The sequence below is a fragment of the Dermacentor variabilis genome, chromosome 10 (genome assembly GCF_050947875.1).
Source record: "Dermacentor variabilis isolate Ectoservices chromosome 10, ASM5094787v1, whole genome shotgun sequence".
Taxonomy (NCBI): domain Eukaryota; kingdom Metazoa; phylum Arthropoda; class Arachnida; order Ixodida; family Ixodidae; genus Dermacentor; species Dermacentor variabilis.
This window is the reverse complement of record NC_134577.1, coordinates 9,511,473-9,537,522: the sequence shown is the minus strand read 5'-3', so window position 1 is coordinate 9,537,522 and position 26,050 is coordinate 9,511,473. Positions and strand designations below refer to the sequence as shown.

The 26,050-nt window shown below is 43.4% G+C and overlaps 1 protein-coding gene across 2 annotated transcripts; it reads left to right on the top strand.

Annotated features, from left to right (window-relative positions):
- Positions 1 to 21,260, top strand: LOC142559848 (nucleoporin NDC1-like). Of its 2 annotated transcripts, none has more exons than XM_075671528.1 (6): positions 1 to 187; positions 2,861 to 2,937; positions 7,587 to 7,701; positions 8,331 to 8,431; positions 12,447 to 12,592; positions 20,768 to 21,260. In XM_075671528.1, exons 1-6 carry the CDS (start codon positions 115 to 117, stop codon positions 20,829 to 20,831), a joined length of 576 nt encoding a protein of 191 aa, XP_075527643.1. In that variant the 5' UTR covers positions 1 to 114; the 3' UTR covers positions 20,832 to 21,260. The 2 variants fall into 2 exon arrangements, with proteins under 2 accessions (XP_075527643.1, XP_075527644.1); XM_075671529.1 differs by having other exon boundaries at positions 3 to 187; positions 12,433 to 12,592; positions 20,768 to 20,875.
- Positions 21,261 to 26,050: the final 4,790 nt, after the last annotated feature.

The window sequence follows — 26,050 nt, the reverse complement described above, 5'->3', positions numbered from 1 at the left end:
GCAGCCTTCAAACATTACAATAGGAAAACAACAACAGATGTCGCGGGTTGCTCGGACCTTACCGGCTCAATGCGCGTCCATGTCTCGTGCTGCAACAATTCACGCTGAGTGGGCATGTCGAAAATTCCTGCCGAAATTCTCCGCTTGACGAAGCTGCTGACCCAGGCTAAATTTGGAGATTGCAAACGTAAGTTTGCCGAAGCCGTAAAAACGCCAATGTGTGTGTTGGGCTTGATTTGCATGGGCGTCTCGTGCTGCAGTGATTCGTGAAACACTTCATATTACGTAGTCAACTACACTTGAATCAGTCAATTTTTTAGGGAATTCCGATTGTACGTCATCTCAGTATCTTTTTTTCTGATGTTTTTTTTTCTTTCATATTTTTGAAAATGTGTGAATGTGGTTCTGCTGTATATAAGATATAACAACAAACAGCCAATGCGTCGTCATCTTTTGTATGTGTTCTATGGTGAAGTAAACAGCTTACCTCAGTGCTCCCGCTCCGCATTATCGGTTGTAAAAATTAGGTCTGGCTACTCGGTGCCTGCGCCAAAAGAAACAAAGATGCAAAATCCTTTAAAAGAACAACGAAGAAAGAGCCGCAGCAAAGCCATTCACTGAGTGCATGCTACCTGGATACATTTATTGCTGTCTTCACCTTCACTTCACCACTGGCATTCTTCAACTTACTGCTACCAATATCTGCAGCGATGTGGCATCCCCCGTCTTCTTTGTTCTACCTGGGATGAAGGTGCTCGCAATGAATCTATAGCACGAGCAAGTGATTAATTTAGTTGAGATGGTTGGTATAGAGATATATCTCATCAAATTTCTCAGAACCCGGACGCCTAGCGCAGCTTGGTGTCTGCTAGTCAGAGGGCATCATTTCTTGATCCCAGGTACCAAGGCCTCCAAAATGAGTAGCCAGATGCCAGGGCGCAATCCATACCAATATTAGAGAGAGAGAAAGCAAGAAGAGGAAAGGCGGGGAGGTCAATGAAACGCATGTCCGGTTTGCTACCCTACACTGTGGGTAAGGGGAAGCAGAATAAAAAGACGAGAGTGAGCACTGGGTGCTCAAGGGAGGATGTACAGGAGCACTATAAGTGATGTCTTAAACCAATGTACTTAAGGAATTGTACTAGTGCACAAATTGCCGATATTAGAGACATGCTGGATGACCTAGTGCCTCTATTTGATGAAAGCTGGAGGGCCACTAGCCAGTTTGAACCAGTGGCACTTCGTATACTGTTCCACGGCCGCTGGATAAAAAAAAGGGGGCGGCGGGGTGCGTCCTGCTGCAATGGGAGCGAATGTGACAGCCACAGTTGCTTAGCTAGGCCGAACGGCACTAGCTGCGGGGAACAAGATACGTCAGGTGAGGGCGTTACAAGCGTGTTCCTGACACATTTTCTAGGCCAATCCCAGACAAAGAATCTCAGCCGGTGGTGCCGCGGCGGAAGATAGCGTTTTTGATGCACGTGACAGGCCGCACCTTCTTTTTTTTTTATCCTACAGCCGTGACTATTCATTGCCCAGCTCCGTGTCAGTCAGCTGATAGATGATCTATTCTAGCCCCTGCTTGGACTAAACTTGAACTCGCTGAAGTTGTAGAAGGCCCACGAGTAATAGTACGCTCCTAGCACAATTGGCAAAAAATAACAACAGTGCTACGGGGTTTATTGACAGTTAGTGCGAAGCTCAGTGACGTTGGGTCCAACACAGAGAGCAGCTGAGCAGTCCCATCCCAGCGCCAGTGTGAGGAAGGCAGCGACACTGATCAGTTGGTCTTTGTCTTCACTTCAGAAGCCACACGGCCGCAGCAGTACTGGGCAGTATCGAAGATATTTGTATCATGATACATCTGGCAAGACATGTATCAATATCTGCATTTCCGATACATGAAAGAACATAATTGTGTATCCTAAGATACAAGATACTACTATCAGAACACCACAAGTGAAACAATAAAGATTGGCTGGACTCCGCTTCTCAAGCTGAAACTACTGCCACTAAGCCAGCTGAACAAAACTAAAGGGTCTGCACATTCCTGTTGGTGGAACAAAATCACGTGGTGGCGCTTGCACAGTCTTGGCAAGAACAAGCGTGCGAACGTCTGCACGCACCCAGCCTTTTGTTTTCTTTGTTTTGTTTTCAGTCCCGTCAGTGCCATGGCATGTGTACACACTGGCATGTGTATGCCAGTGTGTGCGGCGCAACGTCTCTTGCGCACATTTTGATGCTGTTATAGTCTCGTTATCAAAGTTCCTCTTGCAAGGCGCTTTGTTACAAAGTCTGAAGAATGCAAGAATGGGTTTGGGTTGCCTTGCATCTAGTGGCTTTCACACATTGTTTTGGAATGACAATATTGTACTTTGAGCAAGAAAGAAAAATTTTGAGATACTAACATACATTTCACTCAAATGAAACAAGGTTGGTTGGAGTAAGAAATTTCCAAGTGATCATTTTTGTGCATACGCATTTGGTGCTACATTATATTGTTACTATATATATATATATATATAATATGGACATGGAATAGTGTTTTGGTCACAGGCACCACAAATTAAGTGAGCTTGGGAGCAGGCAACTAGCCAATAAAACCTTGTATACTACCTTATGGCATTCTCTGAAAAGTGCATTCCAAGATATTTGTAAACCTGTGTGAGTGGTATGCCATGTGAACAACAGCTTGGCTTATAGGTGAATGAAATATACTGGCGCTTGGCAATGTTTTGGTACATGTTCTATTTCTCACACCGTTCCATATTTCATTTGAAAGTAAATTATGGAACAATGTTTCACCTACTGCTGGTCACCTCACCTGTATACTGAGGCTGTGAGTCTTTCTTTTTTCTAGCAAACCCATGGCAGATGATGAGTCCTGCTCAGCCGCCACCACCCCCTGCTCCTCCAAAATTGTCGCTGGCTAATCGGGTAAGTCATACCAACCAGATAAACCAGGTCAGTTATTGTAGAAAGTTGCATATAATACAAGAGTTTTCCAGAATTGGTCATGCATAATCTGCATCTCGTATTCTGTTTAGGTAACAGACCTCTCCACATTATTTTGTGCACTTAGTCATGGTTTCAGCTTTGAAATATGCAATGCAACAGACACCTATCATCATCATTGTCGTCGTCATCATCATAATCATCATCATCATCATTATCAGGCTCTGCAATGGAACCGAACACCGAAACCACAAACGCTCATGGCTGCTGTGCTGAAGCATTTGCTGAGGCCTACATACTACATACCATGCTCACCAGTGTCCTCTTTCTTCATTGCCAAGCTGCAAGGTGGCAGCTTTGGGGAGCCAGAAAGTAGAGAGCTGTTAAGTCTACCAAAACTGCCACAATGCTGCGGCATGACAGTGTGAAGTCACTGAAAGGATCATCCCAAGCTAGTGGGAAGAGACAGAAGTTTTCTAGGTCAGCCGCCTACACCTATGTAAAGTGACCATGCTCTTTGCATTTTGCAGTGGACTTTGAGATACTTCAGCAAAATGTTCCAGAAACTGTACAGAAATAGTAATAATGATTGCAGTGATATATGAACAACATCATGCATGTGTACACTGGCTGCGCATTGTACTGTCATGCACATTGCACATGTCACGTATGTACCGTATTTATTCGCGTATAACCCGCACCAAAATGTGAAAAAACGCGTTTAAAAAGTGGGGGTGCGGGTTATCTGCGAATTTTTTCCTTGGGAGGGGGGGGGTCGGCTTCACCGCAATGTGCGGCGGCCTCCCCGTGTAGTCCGCCATCCCCATCGTCATCGACGCTTGTCAAGCCGATGAAGGGCCAACGAAAGGCCAGCATTGTTGAGCCTCGCGTTAGGCGCTGTTTAGTGTACTTACCCCAGTTTGCACTGTTTGCCTGCTTTGTTTTGGCATCATGAGTGCGACTCGACGGCAGTGTTTCACAGCGAAAGAGAAGCTAAAGATTATAGCCGCTGCCGAAGAAATCGGCAACAGAGCTGCTGCAAGACAGCATGACGTCGACGAGTCGTGCATTCGCGACTGGAGGAAGAAAAAAAGAGAGTCTCGAAGCAACGAACCGGAACAGGCGAGCGTTTCGGGGTCCGAAGACTGGCGCGTACCCCCACCTCGAGACGCAGCTTGCGAAGTTCATTGAGGAGCAGAGAAGTCGTGGCCACGCTGTTTCGACTGAGATGGCGCAAATGGAAGCCCTGAAGTTGGCCCGGGAATTGAACATTCCACGTGAGTTTCGTGCAAGCCGTGGATGGCTTCAGCGCTTCATGCGAAGACATGGATTTTCTATGCGGCGGCGAACAACCATGTGCCAGCGGCTTCCTGAAGCCTACGAGGAAAAGTTGTTGAACTTTCAACGATATGTGATCGCACTTCGGAAGGAGCACAGCTATTTGCTGTCTCAGGTGGGAAATGCTGATCAAACACCTGTGTACTTTGAGATGCCGATGGACACGACCATGGAAAAAAAGGGCTCCAAATCAGTCGGCGTGCTGACCGGCGGAAATGCCAAGCTGCGCTGCACAGTCATGCTATGCGCTTTGGCTGACGGCACGAAACTGCGCCCGTATGTGATTTTCAAACGCAAGACGCTACCTAGCATTCCACTGCCCCCAGGAATCGTTGTGCGTGCGGAAGAAAATTCGTGGATGAACAGTGGCCTAGTCGGTGACTGGCTTCGAGTAATCTGGGAGCGAAGACCAGGTGCCTTGCTGGCACGCCGGTCGATGCTCGTACTAGATTCCTTCAGAGGCCACTGCACTGATGCGGTGAAGGCTCGCCTTGCCGAGACCAGCACCGACCTCGTCATAATACCTGGCGGCATGACGTCCATGCTACAGCCACTCGACGTGTGCCTGAACAAGCCGTTCAAGACACACGTGAAGCGGCTGTATGCCCAGTGGATGGCCGACGGCATGTACGCCCTCACACCGACGGGACGCGTGCGAAGGCCTGATATTCCATTGCTGTGCCAGTGGATCGTGGATGCGTGGAAAGCGATACCGGCCGATTTGGTGCGCAAAAGCTTTAAAAAATGTGCGATCAGTAATAGTCTGGATGGTTCCGAGGACGACTACGTCTTTGAGAGTGGCGATGAAGCCTCGGATGGCAGTAGTGAGAGCGGCGACGATTAAGAATCGGATAAGCAGTGACGTGGTGGCGGTCGTTTGAATAAATGTTCTGAAAACGAAATGATCACTGAGTGTGAGTTGCATCTTTCTAGCGCTCATTTTTTTTTTTTCAGGTAAACGTGCGGGTTATACGCGAGTTCTTTTTTTTTTTTTCCGCCGAGTTCAAAGTTAGGGGTGCGGGTTATACGCAGGGGCGGGTTATACGCGGGTAAATACGGTATATAAGGTGTTTTTTTTTTCTAGCTGCACCAAACTGTTTAAAGATTTTAAAAGCACTTCTTGTTGGGCTAGTTGGTAGCTGTTCATTATAAAATATAAAGACTCCAAATAAACGGACACACACAAGAGAAGAGAACGAAGAGAAAAGGCGCCCTGTCCCGTTCTGTTCTCTTGTGTGTGTCCGTTTATTTGGCGTCTTTATATTTTTTAAAGTTTGTCTATGGCAGATAGCGCAAACCCTTGATCTGAATTTTACTTCTAAGAGAAATCAAAACGTTCAATTGAATAATTAACATAATTATGCTGATTAACTGTTTAATTATTTACTTTACGTCACATATTTCAATCTACAAATTATAGCCGCTGAGTTCACACGGCATATCCACTTGGAACGAATTCTCGGGACAGCAGCAAAACTGCCACAATGCTGCGGCATGACAGTGTGAAGTCACTGAAAGGATCATCCGAAGCTAGTGGGAAGAGACAGAAGTTTTCTAGGTCAGCCGCCTACACCTATATAAAGTGACCATGCTCTTTGCATTTTGCAGTGGTAGTTATGAGATATTAATTTTCAAAATGTCTGTTGAAATGCATTGGAAATACAAATGAATTCAACCCCAACTCCCACTCCCACTTGATAGGTTTTATTACATTAGTTTAGATTGAACAAAACCACCGCATACCGCACATGCATTTCTTGGAAAGGCCATCGTGGCAGTAGCGTGCCGGACTCATCACTTTGCGATTTGCGGGCCCTCAGTTTGCACTGATCACATTTCATTCGTGCTCATGGGGTTACACGAGAGTGGGAATCAACTCAGATGTTCTGTAAGCTGCAAGCCACTTTCGAATATCACAGCATCTGCTTGGTTAACTCATTGCCGACGCACGGCGGTCGATAGTTTGCATAGCATATTGTGATGGACGCGTAGCTGGGCACGTTCACATGCGATTCGCAGTACAAGTGTGCTCATGATGTCGCAGCGCATGTTCATACAGGCTCATTTGCATTCGTGCTGAGTCCACTTCTACTTTATCCTGAATAAAACATGCAATACATGAATACATGCAAGGTGCACTGCGGTCCTGTGGCCAGGCAATTTGAGCTTTTAAGTGTTACTGTTGCGAGCAGTATGTATCAAAGACCATTCTGCAGGACAAGTGATCTATGACGATTGTGTGCAAAAAATGAGTTAACTTAAGTGCGTTTGACAAAACCTTGAAGAAATAAATAGATGAATTCCTCCTTTTCACAATCTCGGGAAACTATACGAGACATATGGAGTTTTAAGATTAGCTACAGATAGGCATAGTTTACATTTCTAATTATTTATTTGTGGAACTATATCACAGTTCCCTTCAAGTACGATATATCTCAGGTTAGACCGTAAATGAGCAGTTCACATACTGAGAGGTTTTTGGAGCATATTTGGTCATGCATTATCAGAATAAAGTTTCAAAAGGCACTCTTGTAGGCAGTTTAGCACCTGGGTAAATGTTCGAGAATAAATTGCTATTGGGTAGTAATGGCAAGGTGAAAAAAAAAGCAGATCTCTAGTTAGAATGGTTGTGGCTTGGGCGAACTGCAGCTGGCAAGCCATAGTAATAATTCTGTATGATCCCACAGATCACACAGTTGTGTATTAGTGATGGTGTAAAGCATGTGTATGGAATTGTTGTTCCCGTGCCACGTGTTGGTACAGCAGGTTACCGGCGAGCCATCAAAATTTGCAGGAGACCCATTGCTGGCCTGTCAGAGACTTCATGCTTGTTTCATTTGTGTATGTCTGGTACCAATACATCAGGGTAAACGCTTTATGTCTGGTACCAATACATCAGGGTAAACGCTTATAAGGAATATTGGATATAGTGAAGCTATTTTCGTGTCAAATGTGACTTCGTTAAAACAAGATTCGACTGTATTAAACTTTGTAATGACACATATAAAGTGCACAAAATTGATGCATTATATGGCGCTCCAAAATATACCACTAATTTGTGAATAGGACTTTTGCAGAAACCTTGTAAACGTTGTAACAATTTTCTAAGCTGGAAACTTATATATTAAATTTGTCCAGTTTAGATTCTCTTAACAGATTCTGTTTACAAACTGCTATATTTGTTTCTGGCACAGAGTTATGTATTTACAAATCCAAAACAGCCTCGACCATCTGTCTGTGGGCCCTATACTGCATGTGCAGTATTTTTTTGATTGCTCGCTGAATGGGCGCAGATGCTGGCTGCAGTGAAGAGCAAGCCTCTGGTGACCTACTTCATCTCGGAGCTGTCCGATGTCAAGAGCAGGCAGCTGTTTGCTGATTGCCAACCTCTCATCTGGGCCATAGAAGGTTTGTGCTCTCATCCTTGCATTCTGTGTATTCTACAGCAACAGAACCAGCACTGTCCAGTCAAATTTTGACTGCTATTATACTGCTTGCATCCGCCTGGCTACACTGTTGGGGTGCGATCGGGGATAGTTTTGAAAGTGCACGTTCGATCGTGCCGTGTGCGATTGGCCTAGGCTGTGCCGGCTTTGCGTGGCTCATGAAGCCGGCATGGCCTAGGCTAATCGCGCACGGTGCAACCAAATGCATGCTCTGGACGACGATCCCCGATCGCTCCCCTGCTTTATTTAGTGTCTCTCTGTGCTCACACGAGGATGTTTAAGTGATGGCTGTCTCCAATAGATAAAGATATGAGGTTCAAACGAAAGTAATTTTTACTGATATTACTAATATTACTAATATTACTAATTTACTAATTATTTACTAATTTACTAATATTATTTTTACTAAGGGTAAACATTAAAATCAGGGGGATGAGCCTGAAAAAGATTATCAATAACTCATTTTACTGAATAAATAACATTGAGGGCACGATGGCACCCTTATTTAGGCAATGCAAAGTCAAAGCATACCAGTCTGCAGTTTGACCACCTTGTAGCATTAGACATGATCATGGTGTATGACCTGTGCAGGTCTTTGCTTGCTGGCATGTGCTTCCAAGACTGAAGACCAATATGGTGTGGTGCAGTTCAGCCTACCCAGCATCTTCACTGCCCTGCTGGAGCTAGATCAGGCAAGCTGCTTTTTGTGTTCTGGAAGAGACTCTTTCAGAACTGGGCCAGGCACTTAAGAGTGCTGCCTTGAATGCAGTTAGTACTATCTCATAATTAAAAGGGTCCTGCAAAACACTTTGAAAATGGTAAGAAAGAAATCCGAAGACACCTAAGCACATCTTATGAGTTGTGAGTGCGAAAGGATTAATGTCTAATTGAGTGCTGCTGAGTGGTCTTTCGAGTTTTGAACTCCTCTGGAGCAAGTGATCGCATGAAGATGCTTGGCCAATGCCTTCTAGATAGCGTAAGGCCAGTGCACTTCAATCTGTGATGTCACACTACCTTTCCAGACTGCCATAGAATCTAGTGCGGGCTCTCCTGAGTAAGCTGTGATGATTTTGATGTAACTGCTTTTGCCATGCCGGGCTTGGCAATGGAAATTTTGGCCCAAGTACCCTGACGTCATAAAGCAGAGTGCACAGGCCTGCCATCTAGGAGGCGTTAGTTTAGCCCAGTGGGTAAGACACTTTACTTTTGAGCATGGGTTCATAGGCTCGAAACCCACTACTGCCAGTGCTTTTCCTTTTGAATTCATTCTGTTTCTTTATACATTAATTTCTTTATAGTGATTACCGAAGCACAGTTAGAATGCAGGTGAGAGCTTGCTCGGACAAGGAACGAGCAAATAAAACAGGCTTCCGAAAGTGAGGGTGACGTGGTGTCACGGCAGTGACCTGTCCCCTCATGCAATGCTTGAAGCACTGCCTGCTCTGCTATGTTGAGGCGCAGCTCGTGACATGGCATTGCAGCCAAGGGAACTCTATCAAGGTGCGCTTGTGGCATGGCGTTGCAGCCAGTGGGGATTTAAGTGCTGTTTCGCTGCACCAGAAACAGACGCTGGCTTTTTCGCTCAGTTGACCATTTGACGCTTTCACATCAAAACTGGCTTATAGTATTACATTTCATACATAGCAGACAATGCTGCAGGAGCTACACGTCTGTTTATGAAAGTCTCATTTCCCAGTGTAGTTGCTTTAGGCTTGCGACACATTCTATTGAATAAATATTTCATATATTACAACTGTAACTCATAGTTGTAAGGCTACGCGAGATTACATATTATTTGTGCATCTTTGTGTTTCTAGCATGTGAAGTACCATGTCTTGGTTGTGAGTGTAAATGGTGTACTGTGGCTGCTGATCGCAGAAATGTGCCACTCCCCTCATTTGGTGGTAACTAGGTTCAGATCTGCGAGAGCTTCCAATTAATAAATATGCCATATTTTGAGACATAAAAGTAGCGACAATGTTACATTGGCTTATTTCTTTGTTATATGATGCACTATTGTTTGGTCGTGAGTGTGAACGTTGAAAAAAGTCTCCTGCCTATGCAGCATTGCCTGATATCGAGGTTGATATACAGTTAAACCTCGACCCCTTGCACCAATAAACTACTACAGTTAAACCTCGATATACAAACTTCAATATAACGAAATTTTCGATATAACAAAGTATTTAACTTTTCATAACCTCTTGTCCCTAGAACACCAGGTGTTTAGGACCTCAGTGTAACGAAGTGGGCTTATATGCGATTTCAATATAACGAAATTTCACTGCCATCGCAAAGGAATGCCGAGACAATAAATGGAAACTTCTGCTGACGTACATGGTCAAATGATTGAATTATAAGCAGCTGCTTGCAAACTCGCCTCTCAAATCGCGTGCCGCGCGACAAGAGCGTCCACCGAAGTGGAGCCGCATCATGTTCCTTATAAAATCCAAGTGCGATAAGGGCCTGTCGCGCCCTGTGCGGCGTGTGCTTTAGGTGTGAGTGAGAGTGTGCGAGGGTGAGACACGAAAGATAATGGCTTCACGAATTCTGCCTTCCTGCGCGAGCAAAGGGGAAAAGGGGGAGGGGAGCGAGCTCGCCGTAATGCGATGAAGTGAGCTCGCCGTAATGCGATGAAGCGGGTGCGAGGGGGTGGTGGTGAGGGGGATACGATCGTACGTGTCTTGGCCGTGGCTGCACATGATTGTAAGCACGGCTGAGCACATACGCAGCTGCGCACCCTGCTTTAGAAGTAATTTTCTATGTGCGCAAAGAGTGGGCGTGCCAAGACGGTGCAGCACTATGTAAGCTGTCTTGATTCCGGGAAGTTACCACAAGGAACACACGAGACCTGGAGAAAGGGACAACATGAAGCGGTACTGACAACTGCGTAAGGTTGCATAATCTCAAGTTTCGGTGACCCGTTGGAGCGAGGGGAAGACGAAGCAATCGCTCCCTGCTGCCGGCGCTTTTCCTGATACCATTGTCCCAGTTGGGGCGACGCTATCAGCCACGGAGGTGGAGTGCACGCGAAAGCATGGCAGGCTTCACTTAATTCGTACCGCCGAGAAGATATCGTTGACATACGTGGCATGAAACCGTACTGTTCGTCGCTGACTCTCAAAGTTATCTAAGATAAATTGTTTTTACATTCAAATTTGCTTTCTTTGATTGCCCACTTATTCGGAAAATTCTGAGGCCCATTTCCGTGTAAGAAAAATTGATTGGCTACTGTACTTATTTGCTTAAAAGGTTGAATTTCAATACAACGAAATTTCGATTTAATGAAGCAAATTGCCGATTTTACCGACTTCGTTATATCAAGGTTTAACTGTATACGTAACGGAGTACAAGTCTCTCGTGAATCAACAATTTGGCAGTTTGGGAGAGCTTATATTGCGTATTGACATTATACCAGCGCCATTACAGAGAGTGACAAAAACGTGCTGAATCGGGCAAATTTAGTGTAGTGACCAGGAAAATGCATGAACCATAGGGTTTGTGGTTAGCTGCATGTATGGCTAATAAATCCTGAAGTGCACACAAAATCCAAACCATGTACTGTTTAGTGACTTGATAGCACAATTATTTCCTGGTTACATTAGTAGGCCATCATGGCCATGCACTATGTAGTCTGCACTAGGCACAACAAGTGCAGTGCATTTCAGTCTGCTTTTACTGCTCCGAGTTCAATTACAGAGCAACAATATTAGCCTCATAACATGTAGACATTTACTACTTTTGTACTATGGGTTAACTAGGAGTTCACGTACTCGTGAACTGTAGTAGTTCCTAGCCCTTGCACAGAGTGGAATGAAGAAGCAAATAACTATGTCAATATATATGTAGCATGCAAATAGATGCATTCCTGCTCAACTGCAGGAATAACAAAAATAATGATGACTTTTTTTCCAAAATTGGCCAGACAACAATTGAAATTATGCCGACACTGCTAAAGACAACGGGGTACTCTCTCACTAAACTTTTTTTTAAGATCTCCACGTGTATTTCTTTTAGCAGCAAAATTTCGTTTGAAAGGTCCGCCTAATTTGTGTATTACATTAATCTAAAGAACGAAATTCGGCGTCATAGTTGTTTTAAAACATTGCCAGAGTCAGATCACCTGTCATTTAAAAGCGTAAGCACAGCCACTATTTTTCTTCGAGAGCTTGTGATTAGATTACAGTCAGCGAGAATTCAGTGGATTCTGGTCCACCATTTCTGACTACAAGAACAAAGTGCTCTAGCTGACTGAATGCGCAAACTTCTGTGGCATACATGCTGCCTTTATGAAAAGGTTTCGCTGTTATGGCCCTATGGTTGTGCATCAGCCACGTGAGGCCAAGTGCGCCAATAGCGTCAGGTTGTGTGTTGCTTCAGCAGAAAAAATATGAAGTTCAAAAGGTCCACCCTCATTGCAGTTGGTTATCAACAAAGGCGTAAGGAAGTGCCGACAAATTGTGATCTTCAGATAACATCGTAGTAAACGTTGACCCTTTGCATCTTTGCGGCATGGTGCTCAGGGCCACTTTTACGGCAACTTAAGCTGTGGGAAGATTGACAGTGATGATGGAAATCTCATGACTTCCGAAATCCATGCGTGGTGCTGCGGTTAGACTAGAGTGGTACTCTTAGTTTCAGAAAGCCTGTCTATACTTGTTTTTTTTTTTTTTACTTTGCGTACATTGCGTAGCGATGTGCATGCAGCTTCTGGAACGCCATGGCAAGCGTTTCTCCATCCTGCGCCGTCCCAACAGCAGCTCAGGCCATGAGCTGCGTTTGGGGAGGGCCTTGGCAGCTGCAGTCTCAACAGGTCTCTACCAGCTGACAACCACTTTTCGACAGCACCTCGGGTAAGTACATAAGGATGTAAGGATAGCAGTGAATTCAAATACTGACTGAAACATCTTGCTTGTACCATCTCTGTCCGTAAAGTTCTCTGACTTGAGTTCACTGAAAAAAGAACATGCAGATTCACTGCACATGCTGGAAATTATGTTAAGCAATATAGCAACGTAACTGCTTTACAAGTAAAGACAGTGCATAGAATTTTGTTTACTTTCATCCTATACAACATGTAATTTCATGCAATGTTTATGTTTATCAACCACAAAGGCCACAACTTTATTCTCATGCAATTTTTTGTGCACGCACCGCACTCTTCACATGCTATGCCAAGATGCAAACTCCAGGCCCGGCAGATGCACAGCGCGAAATGTCCATGCAGTAATTACACAAGGACGAAAGCAATCTATGATGTTTCTCGAGGTAAAAATGGCGATGACAGGTGTTTGTACAGAAAAGCATGACATGTATCGGGCAGTATTGCACGATTCTGTAGCTCTTTTGTCATTGTGGCACATAGTAATTCTGGAGTATTCAATTGACCAAGAACGGGCACACACCTAGTGGCATGTACCGAGTAGCTAAATAAAAAAAAATTAGTTAAATGCAGTGTACTGCACTTGAACCTCGTTATAGATTGACAAGTCGTAACGAAATAGGGGATATAACAAAGTAAATGTAATTCCCCATGAAATCTTCATAGAGATTCATGTTTTTAAAACCTTGTTTTAATGAAGTAAAATTGTTCTGCTAATGGATATAACGGACTAGATTACTGTCCGAAACCAAAGGTACCGTCCGTGGTGCACCGAGCATGTATATCGATTTCTGTTGGGTTCTGCACTCGTTTGGTGTGGCAGTTCGAAATTCCCACGTCGAATACGCTTTCCAGCACCACTTGTCTTTATTTCACACTGCACTTGTGCGCGCGGTGGCTATGCACAAGCAGCACTTCTTTCTTGTCTTATCGTACCTTTCTTGCTGCGGCACATAGCTGCCGAAGCTAGGCTGCTCGGCGCACCCTTCGATATCGCAATCTTGGAGGCTGCGACGCACCACATGTCCATGATGATCTTGTGTGTGGCATGCCAATAAACCAGTGCCTCTACTGCTCTTTCTCTCAGTGCGGCGAGCTGTACTGGCTGATGCAGCTGGGCGTGACCTCTGAGATTGCTTGAAAACAGCATGAGATAGTTTCGCTTTCACAGGCCGAATGCGACCGCGTATATGGCTGACAGTGTTTCTGGCACTGTGCCAAGCTCTGTCGGCCATACATCTTGACAGGTTCGCGACATCACCTGAGAGACTATCTCCAAGAGTCATGGAGCTTGCCTGAGAATAACTACCCGGCTGTGTAGTCGGTGCCCCGTGATGTGTGCCACGTGCTGCTTGAACACAGCAGACTTGGTTTGCATCACAGCCTGCTAGCTGTTCTTGTCGACCTTGTCACTGTTTCACCAGTTTCACGACAGTGTGAATGAACCAAGTGGAAAGTGTAAGTGAAAGGCCAAACCAGTGGGACATAAGGACGGTATTGCGTGTTGTCGTGATAGTGACAGCATGTGTGTTGCACACTCTGTCGCGTGTTTCACTTCACTTTATTACCTTAAAGACCCCGGTTAGGGGGTATTACATAATGGGTGGGCTTACAAATAAAGGTTACAGAGAGTGATCTTCATTACAAATAAATGCAGTGAAGTTGTCCGCAAAAGTTGATGAACATGTGATGGCTGCAATGTCACAGGGAAGGCCATTCCAGTCCACTGCTGTGCGAAGAAAAAATGAGGTTGCAAAAGTAGTGGTGCGAGCACATGCGCGTGTGATTGAGTAAGGATGGGACGTACGGGGAGGTATGCGCGCTGGTGGGATAATATACGGTGCTTGATTGAGGGAACTGTGAAACAATTTGTGAAACAAACAAAGACTGGCGATGCGGCGACGCACAGAAAGATTGGCAAGATCAGTTTTACGTTTTAGGGATGATATGCTTATGTCATATGAATATGAAGGATGGATGAACCTAGTGGCACGATTTTGTACAGATTCTAGTTTGTTTCTTAAGTATGCCTGGTGCGGGCTCCAGATGGGTGCTGCATATTCTAGTTTCGATCTGATGAGTGATTTGTATGCGAGAAGTTTTATGCCTGATGGTGCGTGACGTAAATGACGCTTTAAAAAACCGAGGGATCTGTTCGCGGATGATATGATATTGCTGATGTGTGCATTCCATGAAAGGTCAGAGGATAAGGTTACGGCTAGGTGTTTGTATGATTGAACTTGTTCGACAGTGAAGTGAGAGATTAGGTATGAGAATGATAAGGGATTAAGCTTGTTTTGAAAGGAAACGAGCTTGCATTTAGTGGGATTAAGCTTCATTAACCAATGATCACACCACTGTTGTACAAGGTTAAGGTCATGTTGGAGTGCAGTTTGATCAGAAATCTTTGTAATTGTGTGATAGATGACACAGTCGTCGGCAAATAAATGGATATGGGAAGATACATGTACGGGCAGGTCGTTAATATATATGAGGAATAAGAGGGGTGTGAACAGATCCTTGGGGGACGCTGGATGTTACTGGGAGAGAGCTGGAACGGCTATTTTTAATTGAAACTAACTGGGAGTGTTTGTTGAGAAATGCTGTGATCCATGCAAGAAGGTTAGGGTGGAAATTCAGCTGGGACAGTTTTAGTATAAGGCATATAGGTATAGGTATATATTCCGAAGAGTCTTTGCTGTTTTATTAAAATTTCATTGCATGCATGGCCACATACTGTTTCAGCATTCTGTGTCTTGTTTGCATGTTTTAAGTTGTGCAATCCACTGGGAATATGCTGCAGTAAAGGACAATAGTCGATATGACAAAGTAATTTCAGCTTCCCTTTCAGCTTTGTTATAACGAGGTTCTAGTGTATTCCAATAATAGGTTGGTGTGTTTGAGAGATATCTATGAGCCAGCAATATACGTTCTGGTTTTAATAGGAATTAATTTTTTTGTTGCACAGAACAGGGAGATGTGCTTACTTGCACTACTTTGTTGGTCACTGTACAAGGTGCATACGGTCAACTTCCATTTTTCGACCTTGGCAAGACAGTGAAAATTGATCAAATTGTCTGGCAGGTCAAATTAAACAAGGTGCACAGAATACGCTGAAGCACACCTCTTGTTCATTTTGCAGCATTTTCCCGATACTAACAAGCCCCCGAGTTGAACATGTGCCAACTTTGAGTTTGAAGTTTGAGTTTACCTTTGCAGAATTCAGGTTTATTTGCGCCTAATTTCTACCATCATCAGTCCCAGAAAGCACTTTATTGCTGCCTATGAATCACATGTCCTTCGTATGGCCCATTGTGCATTTGATATTCTGGATTTATCAAACGACTCCGCAATACTCGCAAACGGGATCATGTCCCCTGCCTAGACTAACCACTTGGAAGTTTTTGGCCGTTGTGAAAAAAAAAAAAAACAAATATTGCTTGGACATATTGCTGGCCAGAAGTATGCCAATTGCTGGGGTACCTCAGTACCACACCAGTGGTGCTATTCACGTACAACCCGCCTCGTCAGGCAGGTTGTGCGTGTGGACGAGTGCTTGTCCCCTGCGTTAGAAGTGCTTTCTGGTGTTCCCCAGGGGTCCGTTTTGGCCCCGTTGCTGTTCTTGGTTTACATTAACGGCATTACAGAGATTGTCGAGTTCCCTGTGAAATTGAAGCTTTTTGCTGACGATTGTTTAATTTATTCTACGGTAACACACATTGACGACCAAATCAGAATTAACCGGGTTCTTCATTCCCTTCACCTTTGGTGTGAAAAATGGGACATGGAAATCAATTACAACAAATTGACTTTTACACATGTTACTAACAAAAAAAGTGCGGCACCATTCTTTTATAATATTGCAAGCAACAAACTAAGAAATGTAGATACATTCAAGTATTTAGGGGTCACAATTTCACATAACTTAGACTGGCGCAAACATATCAATAACCTGTGCTCGACGGCTTCACAAAAACGGTATTCACTGAAGAAAAAGCTGGAACATGCAACGAAGGATGCCAAATTAAATGCTTATAAAACTCTCATACGTCCATCTTTAGAATACGTTTGCGTTGTCTGGAGCCCCCACCAAAAAGTTTTAATAGACAAACTAGAAAGAATTCAGAGAATGGCTGCTCGTTTTATTGCTTCAAGGTACCGAAGGACTGATTTGGTAACAACAATTCTGCGTTCGTGTGGGCTTGAGTTGCTGGAAACCCGAAGGAGGAAAGCCAGACTTAAGATTTTTTTTTCAGATACTTCAAAGGGTTTTGAAGATAAAAAAGGAAATATATGTCCAGTTCCCTGCAAATCGTAGCGAGAGAATAAACCACAGCAGAGCCGTCAAGCCTTATAACACACGTGTTGATGTTTTTCGCGCTTCTTTTTTCCCGGATGTAATTGAAATGTGGAATGCCTTACCTGATGTTGTTGTCGATCAGACGGATGTGCACAAATTTGAATGCTTGATTGATATTTTGTATCGTGAGCACCCAACCTGATGCTATGAAATATCAAATTTGCTTGTGTTGTACTATTTTCCCTCCCTGTAACAACCTTCAAGCGAGGGTTAACAGTATTAATAAAGAAGAAGAAGCTGAAAGCATCCCAAAATATCTCATGGACGTGATATTTTTTGCCTGCTTGCAGGAATTTCGCTTATCACTGTGTAGTGTAATCGGCATGATTGCATGACAGCAACCAGTGTGCCTGCTTCGATCTGAATTCATTATTGCTGTTTGCTCTCCTCCGTGACAGCAAGAAATAAGTGGTAAAATAAGCCATCACTTCGTCTCATCTCCCACTGAGTACAAGATATCCAAGATTGAGTGTGTGCGCAATCTTGGCCATGGATTCATGAAAGTTTTCTCATTTCAAGTTATCAGGTGGCGCCACAGCATTTACCATTGTCGGCATGGAGTGCATCTTGACTGGCGACGGCAGCATATTGAAACTAGATCTAGTACCCTCTGGTTAAAATGCTGGCCTCACGGCACGTTTGAGATTCCTGTACGGGCATACAATAATATTTATTCGGACAGCAATGAAAATTTGTCATTACTTCTTTTTGGGATGTCACGCCCATGTCTCCTGCAGCAAGACACGACAGTGCTACAGGGTCCATCTGTCACACTACCATTACTTGAATATTGTGTGAATATGGTTGACTCATTAGTGTGAGCTTTCCAAGACAGCGAAGCAAGCACAGTACCATATGATACAGAAACTACCAAGCATGAGAGCACGGGTGGCATGGGGTTGAGCGAAAACTGAACATTTTGACCATCCGCTGCATCATTGTCAACGGTAACATCAATGAGTTCTTTTTTCCAGACTTGTACACATCGCTGAAAAAAAGTAACTGATTACAAGTACAGTTACTTCTTTCAAAAGTCTAAAATCAAAAAAGGGGCTGACAGATGGAATAGCACACTGTGGTATAAAGTTTGTAGACTGGGATAAGGTGCCTCAGAAAGGCTAGTCAACGTTTCGATAGGAGGAACTATCTTGGTCAAAGGCGGCCTCGTCATCCTCGGCATGTTAGCTTTGAAGGGTTAGAGCAGCGACGTCACATGCGGTTGTTGTCGGTGGTGGCTGGTTATAAAGGGAGAGACTTCAGAGATAGTGAGCGCATGGTCTTTCAAGGGACGTTAGCCCCAGTAGCTCAACGGGCAGCTGCCTTCCAGTTACCCCATACATTGCGCCCCAGACTCCTTGTCGCCATCTTAACTATTTCAAAATTACTCGACGCATTGCTGCTATGCTACTAAAGTCACTCTTTCAACTCATGTTTATATTTTTTTCGGGGGGGGGGGGGGGGGGTCTTTTGTGTTACTCACGCACTGACTGCCTGACTGGCTCTTCTAAAGCCTCAAAAACATGCCGCCAACGACACCCCTGAATGCTCCCTAACCTCTCGCTTCCCCAACACCCTCCCATGCCCCCTTCTTTTTTTTTTCTCTTGTTCTTTCTTCATCTTTTCTTTTTCCTGGTGTCCCCCCTACCCCCGTTTTTTTTCTCCCTTTCTTTCTTTTCTTTTCTCCCCGCCTTCCCACTCCCACTCTTGTCCCCTCATCTTGGGAACCACGCTCACAGACGTCGGGTGAAAGCGCTCATTATGCCTGAAGTCTCTCCCTTAATAACCAGCCACCGCCGACAACAACCGCACATGATGTCACTACACTAACCCTTTAAAACTAACATGCCGAGGATGACGAGGCCACCTTTGACCAAGATAGCCTTTCTGAGGCACCTTATCCCTGTTTACAAACTTTATACCACAGTGTACTTTCAAAAGTGTAATTGAATACGACTACTAGTTACTGCTCTACAAAAGAAATTAAGCAATTAATAAAAAGTAATAGATTATTAAGCACTACTTTCCTCCAGACTTTTATTAACATTGCACAAATACAATAAGTATAATGAGCTGGTCTGGCTCTTTCAATGCGTCCTCTGCAGCTCTTCACACATTGTTTATCTTCACTAAGTATTCCTTTTCCAAATTTTATTTGGTAATCTTCCCTTGTTTTTTCGTGAGCTCATCTAGCAGCAATACTGAAAACTCGCTCAATGTGTGTCCTGGAGAGAAGGGCTCTGTAGTAACGTATGAACACCTTTCTCAAACGATTGTCGTTATTCAAGGCCGTGATGCTTGGGTCTGGGTTCTCTATGAAGTGAAGTGCTTCATTGTTGCTGGGGCTAGGCGAAGTCGTTCGCGATTGGGCAGCAATAAACTGAAAAAAATCATATTAGGTGATTCCCTGGCATCTATGTTTGAAGTGGCCATTGCTCTCAAGCCATTTCAACTTGTCGGCCAACTCTTGGTGGACCTCCTCTTGGCACCCTTCAGTCGTTAACCATTTAAACTTAGACTAATTGTAATGGATGCCATTAAACGTTCAAGTTCCTTGAGAAGGTGTCAAAATATGTAATGTAATTCAATGTAATACTGGATAGTATTCAGCCCTATATATACTGTTGTATTACAAACGCAAAAATAAGTATTTATGAGTCACATAATATCAAACAAATAGAAACATGAATTTACCTGCCAAAAACTCGTCTCTATCCGAGAAGTCATAGACTGCACTAAGTGAGGAAGAATTCAGCAGCAGCTCTTATCATATATGAAAGCCCGCCTATAAGCGCTTCCAGAAGAGAGGCAGAGAAATTGATTACATGGGTTAAGCTGAGAGGTTGGACCTCCTAGAGAGGTGTTCAAATCTGCAAGCCTGCCATGTTCACATGATCCAGGCGTAGCTGCAGGACGCTGATTGTGGGAAGAAGGTAACCTATATACATGTTTTCATTCCTTTGGGCTCTGTAGTTCCCTCCAAATTTAAGTTCTCAGAGCTGCCTCACCCGTTAGAACTTGTTTTGCCAATAATGTAACTGGTTATATGTAATTGGTTACTGAAAAAAAGCAATTAAATTACATATAATTTCACCGAGTAACCAAAGTGATTGTTAAATTACCAAAAAATGTAATTGATTACAAATAATTGATTACATGTAAATAATTCGTTATGTACAAATTTGCTTTTCTCTAAGAATTGAATAGAATTGAAAAAGTAGCATTTTCTTCCATCTTATAATGTGACGCAATGATCTTCTTATAATCATTGCCTTAGTACTAGTGACAGAATTATAGAGTAGTTGCTAAATCATCAGGCTAGTACTAGAATGTCTGTGTTAAATCATGCCCCACATTTACCTCGATTTCTCGCTTGCTAAAGCTCTGTGCTCGATAGTATTGATGCTTTAGGCATCTTTTAGTATTTATTTATTTAGTTATTTAGTTATTTATTTAGTATTAATATTTAGTATGTTAGTGCACGTTAAAGAACCTCAGGTGGTCCAAATTTCTGGAGTTTCTCGCAATGGTGTGCCTCAAAGTGACATCGGGGTCCCCTAATTTAATTTTTTTTTAGTCTTCTTTCCAAGACTTCAAAAGACAGAGGGATGTCTGAAAATGGCCTAATACACTTTCACTTGCTTCTGTACGGTAGTATTAACAGTTTCTAAAGATATCATTGATGTGTTTTACGTAAGGTGCTTATCTGCAAATGTTAATTGTAGCTGGTCCATTTTGTCAACTCTAGCCACTGAATTGTGCTTGCATGTGTGTTTTCTTTCATTTCAGTGCAATGGATCTCACAGCAGAAAGTAGGCGACGCCTGAAGCAGTTCACAGAATTCAACAGATGACTTTGTTCATTTCAAAAGGAGCCTTTGTTCCACAATAATTGCCAACACTCACTCTTACGGGCAGATTTTTCTACGATTTGTACATATAAATTTCTCCTAATGTTTCTTTCCTACATTTCTGTCAGCAAATAAATCCTTTCATTATACATAACAAGACGCTGCCTACTGTAATGCGCCAGGCATTGAAACTGTGTTACTTATTGGGAGACGAGTAGCACTGGTAGGAAGCAGATGGTCTAATACATACAGACAACAACGCAGCATTCGAAAATTCTACTAGCCCAACAGCCCATATTTCTGGAGACAATAATCCACATTGAAAAGGCACTCGTTTGACCACATGCATTGCCCTGCATTGGCAGGCATGCAGCTCACACATGGAGCTGTGTGCATAAACAATCAATACACTTTGGAAAGAAAGCCATTGTGGCTCATTAACAGACTTATTAGATGGGCTAGTTGGTTGCTGGCTTGATGGAATATGGTTATAACGGCACGTTTTGAGGACAAGACACAGAAAGAATATACATGGCGTCTGTCCTCTATGCATTCTTTCTGTGCCTTGTCCTCAAAACGTGCTGTTATAACCATGTTTGATCAAGTCATTGTGGCTTGTCCACTGCACGAGAGGAAAGGGGGTTAACCAAGGGGCTTTTGTTGGCTTCTCATGATGTCATCCACTGCATGCAAGTTCATTGCAGGGTATGCTTTGCTCATGGTGGGCCACCTGTCTGGCAGACGCTTTCTTGCCCGACCTTCTACGCATATTGCCATATCATATTGAAGAAAAGAGACACTCCACATGAATACGTTATACAAGATTTCCGCCATCTTCAGGGCAGATATAAAGATTACGTAGAATTTTACATGGATGGTTCTAAAACACGAAGATGTCCGTGTGAGGGCCGTAATGAAAAATTTGAAAATAACTATTCAAATACCATAGTATGCCTCTGTTTTCACTGCTGAAGTTTATGCTGTATGGACAGTAGTTACAAACTATCACTGACAAGCAAGAAAATACAATCATATACACTGATTTGTTAAGTACCCTGAAGGCTCTAAATCTGAAATTCGAGTGTGAACCCCTGGCAGGGGACATTTTAAACGTAGTGACTTTCAACAAGTGCGGCAGATCAATTTCTGCTGGGTCTCAAGCCATGTTGAGATACCAGGTAATGGAGCAGCAGATAGATGCGCATCCATGGCAGCATACAGAGACATAATGACCGCAACATTTCCTTACAGAGGTAGCAGCCAAGCGATTTGGAAGGCCTTGGCATTAAAATGGCAACACGAATGGGACTCTTGGACAAACAACAAGCTACATCTTGCGAAAACCGTGCTTGGCGAGTGGAAATCTTGTAATCAACAGGAATGTTTTATTGCATTAATTTTATGCTGCCTGCAGATTGGGTGCACACACCTTACACAAATTTTTTTACTGACATAAGAAGACCCACCAACGTATGAGAAGTGCCAAGATCTGCAGCTTTGCAGATCAGCTTTGCCTTAGTTTTAGGAGATGATACACTAATACCACTACCTGACCTGCTTAAATTTCTATACAGCACCGGCTATTTACACAAGCTATAGAACAACACAGCTTTCGCTGTTTTTCAATTTTATTTTATAACACCTTGTGTTTAGTGCAGCATAGCCTTGGTTGCTTTTATGCCACTAAACCCCATTTACTTACTTACTGTTGAAGTTGGGAGACTATTTTCATAAGCTTAGTTGGTGCAAGGGAAGGAAAGATGTAAGGATGGTGAAACCAGTCCCAAGGTCTACCATCTTGGTAAAATCACTTGAGATGTGTGGCATTTGTCAGTTATGTGTGCTTTGTTCCCCTCTCCTTTTAGTTGTTTGTAAAGCATTAATCAAAATTTACCGCTTTATTTAACTTGTAAACAGCGGGAACAGTTTTTGCCAAGAGAGAGGTTGATTTAAGGTGAAGTAGGAAGCAACTTCTCAGCACGGCTGTTTGTTCTGCTTTCAGATTCGGTGCACTTCTTATTTTGTTGTAGCGCAAGCTGAACAAGGACAACAGAAAGGCACATCTGACACACATTAGCGCTGTGTGTGTCAGGTGAGCATTTCTGTTGTCCTTGTTCAGCTTGTGCTACCACAAAATAAGATATGCCGTACCAACAAGCCCCTATATCTATCCTCATCGGTGCACTTAGTGCTTTATGGGAAGTTTTTGCAAGCAGAACTACCGGTTTCACTAATTTTCGCAGCATGCACATCAAACATGATGTCTGTTCATTTGAAACTGTTAGAAACACACAAGAATTGATGGGATCCACTTCAAGTATGCTACTGAAAAAACGGCACTTGCTAAGGACCACAGAAATATGGAATTAAATGCAAGCAACCATATTGTCCGTCTTGCTGTGGCAATGAAGGAAAAGCTACAGGGGCAAAGCTTCTGCACATTTGTTACTGAGCCAAATATTCTAATAAGGAGAGTGAACTGAGCAAGTTGGTATTGATCCATGTTGAAAATTTAGTGCTAGTAAAGATGAAGACAAAGGAAGCACACATCAGGAGTGCTTACTGACAGCTGAAGGTTTATTTCAGAAAAAACAAATATATAGTAAGACTTGCGCATGTGTGTGGAGAAAAAAAAAACTATTGCAGCAATAACACAACCAGAAGAAGCATAAATGTCAGAACAGGGCTCCGTCACACGCTTGACACGTGGACCAGATGGCGAGGGAAATCAGCGAGGCTTACAAGATAAATAAAAATTGGAATTTATGTGTCGCCCAACTCTCTATAGCGCTACATGAGAAAGAGTGTCTACATGAGAAAAGTCTTCCTTAGATTTTGGAGTGGTATGACCACCACATTTTCGTGTCTTGGTTCAGCGTGTGATAGAGCCCTGTTTTGGGAGGCTCATGCTTCTTTCTTCTGGCTGTGTTATTGCTGTAGTAAGTTTTTTCTCCACACGCACGCACAAGTCTCACTATATATATATTTTCTGAAATAAACCTTCAGTCGTCTGTAAGTGCTCATTGTGTGTTCTTCCTTTGTCTTTGTCTTTTCTAGTGTTAAATTTTCAACACAAATATTCCAGCAGTGTTTGACAACGTTCGTAATTTCTTGGAGCACATAATTTAATCGGCGTTGTTGCCACGTGAGTAGGTTTTGCATTTCTCCAAATGCAGAAAAGAAAAGCAGAAAAATAAGATGCTGAAGTCTTTTTTTCCCCAACCTAAACTATCGTGGATTAGAATGTGAGACTTCTTTCAGGACAGTTCATTTGTGCACTCTGCCTCCATAGCTTTAATTTCATTGCCACATGAAGTTATCCACAAGTATTGTGCTGTATGTTTATTTAAAGGTCGGTGCTCATCTACCTAGCCCAACTTCGCGCTCTTGCACAATGTACACGTCCATTGGTTCTGAGGATACTCCCTGTTCTGTATAAGAGCCAGTCTGCCTTAAAGAGAAAAAGAGAACCCACACATGGTAAAGGGGCAGATGGGGGCAGCAGATCTTTTGATGGCAAGTCGGAGAAGAAGAGTCTACACCACAAAAAGTTGTTCAGAAATTCCATTTTTCTTGCTTGTGCTTCCCCTAACTTATCTTCACTAGACTGAAGCCACATGGACGTTTGTCTTGCAACTGATAACTTTACACATAATGACAACCATACTTAAATTTCAGGAAGTGTCCTTCACATCATTAGCTTATTAATTTTTTCTCTAAAAGTCTATAGTTATCTTACAATACTTCTAATGTCTGCAATTTATTTATGTCGCACGAGCAACTATGCCCACTTACATTATTCACTAAATGCATATGAACTTTAAGACCGCCTGCTTCTGGGCCAATACCCTGTAGTGGGTAAGTGCCATTGCTTAGGGACAAAAACTGCAGCATTCCGTGAATTGTCTAAACAGAGTAAATGAGCTTCTCATGCAGACCGAGACACACTGGAGCATACAGGGACAAAAGGTGAGGACAAGTTGCACCACATGGTTTACTGAGTCCTAAGCAGACTTTCCTAAGTCCTAAGCTGGTATACTTAGGTAAAGAGAGCCCGGCCCTGACTGAGCTGCGTAAAGTATGTGGAAATGTGTTGTGGCAACGGGACTTTTGTTGGAACGAGAGGCGCTACGTCTCTGCTTAGGCCTCCCAAAATTCGTTTCGAATGCCGTACTATACCTGGAGGCAAGAATCCCACCCATAATATGCCGATTTCGCCTTCTGACAGTTCAGACTTTCCTAAGGCTATATGAATCCCCATTAAACCGCCTTCAAATTATTTTCCTCTCTAATCCAGAATTATTTTTTCCTATTCATTGGCCCAGGTTTCATAGACCACAGATTATATTTGTGCAAACATTACTTGAACCACTAAATGTGCACATTCGCGAGGTGCTTCATGATAATACGCATTCAAATTACCCAGAGCTCAGGTTTGATGACATTTTCCCAAACCACGCGAAACTCCTCCCTTACGGCATTTTAAACGCCATGTTGCAAGACCACCTGAGCAGCCTAGAAACAAACGTTATCATTGCAACAGATGCCTCACAGTGCGAGGAAAAAGCTGGCATTGGTATATTTTGTCCTGCGCTCGACTGGTCTTTTTCTTTAAGGTTGCCTGATTTTGTGCCTATTTTTCTGGCCGAGTTGTTAGCAGTAATCCTAGCTTTACGTAAATTAGACCCAATTATTACAACGGCTGCCATTCTGACTGACTCCCTTTCGGTATGCTCTTGCCTTACCGCTACTAATGAGTCACCCATGCTAAAACTATTCTGCTTACTAGTTCCTGCCCATGTGCGATGTGTTCATTTGATTTGGGTGCCAGGGCATAAAGGTTTGTTTTTTAATGAAACTGCTGATTCACTGGCAAATGCATCACTATCCGGCCCTGTTCTTCCTATTCTACCAGTGACAGCACAGATCACGGCGACAAGATTTCGGATGCGATCAATAAGATTAGCCTTATCAAACCCACATTTGACTGCTTCTCCAGAGTATAAGCACCTGGCATTTCCCTGGCATAGCGAATCCTGTGGCACAAAGATGCTGGAGGTCTGCCTCACCAAATTACGCTGCCGCATACCTTCGCTGAATTTCTACTTACACAGGTCGGGTTTGGTTCCCTCCCCCCTCTGTTCTTTTTGTAATGAGGAAGAGACGATACACCACTTTCTTCTATCTTGTCCCCGCTTTACTGCGCTTAGAAAAAGATGGTT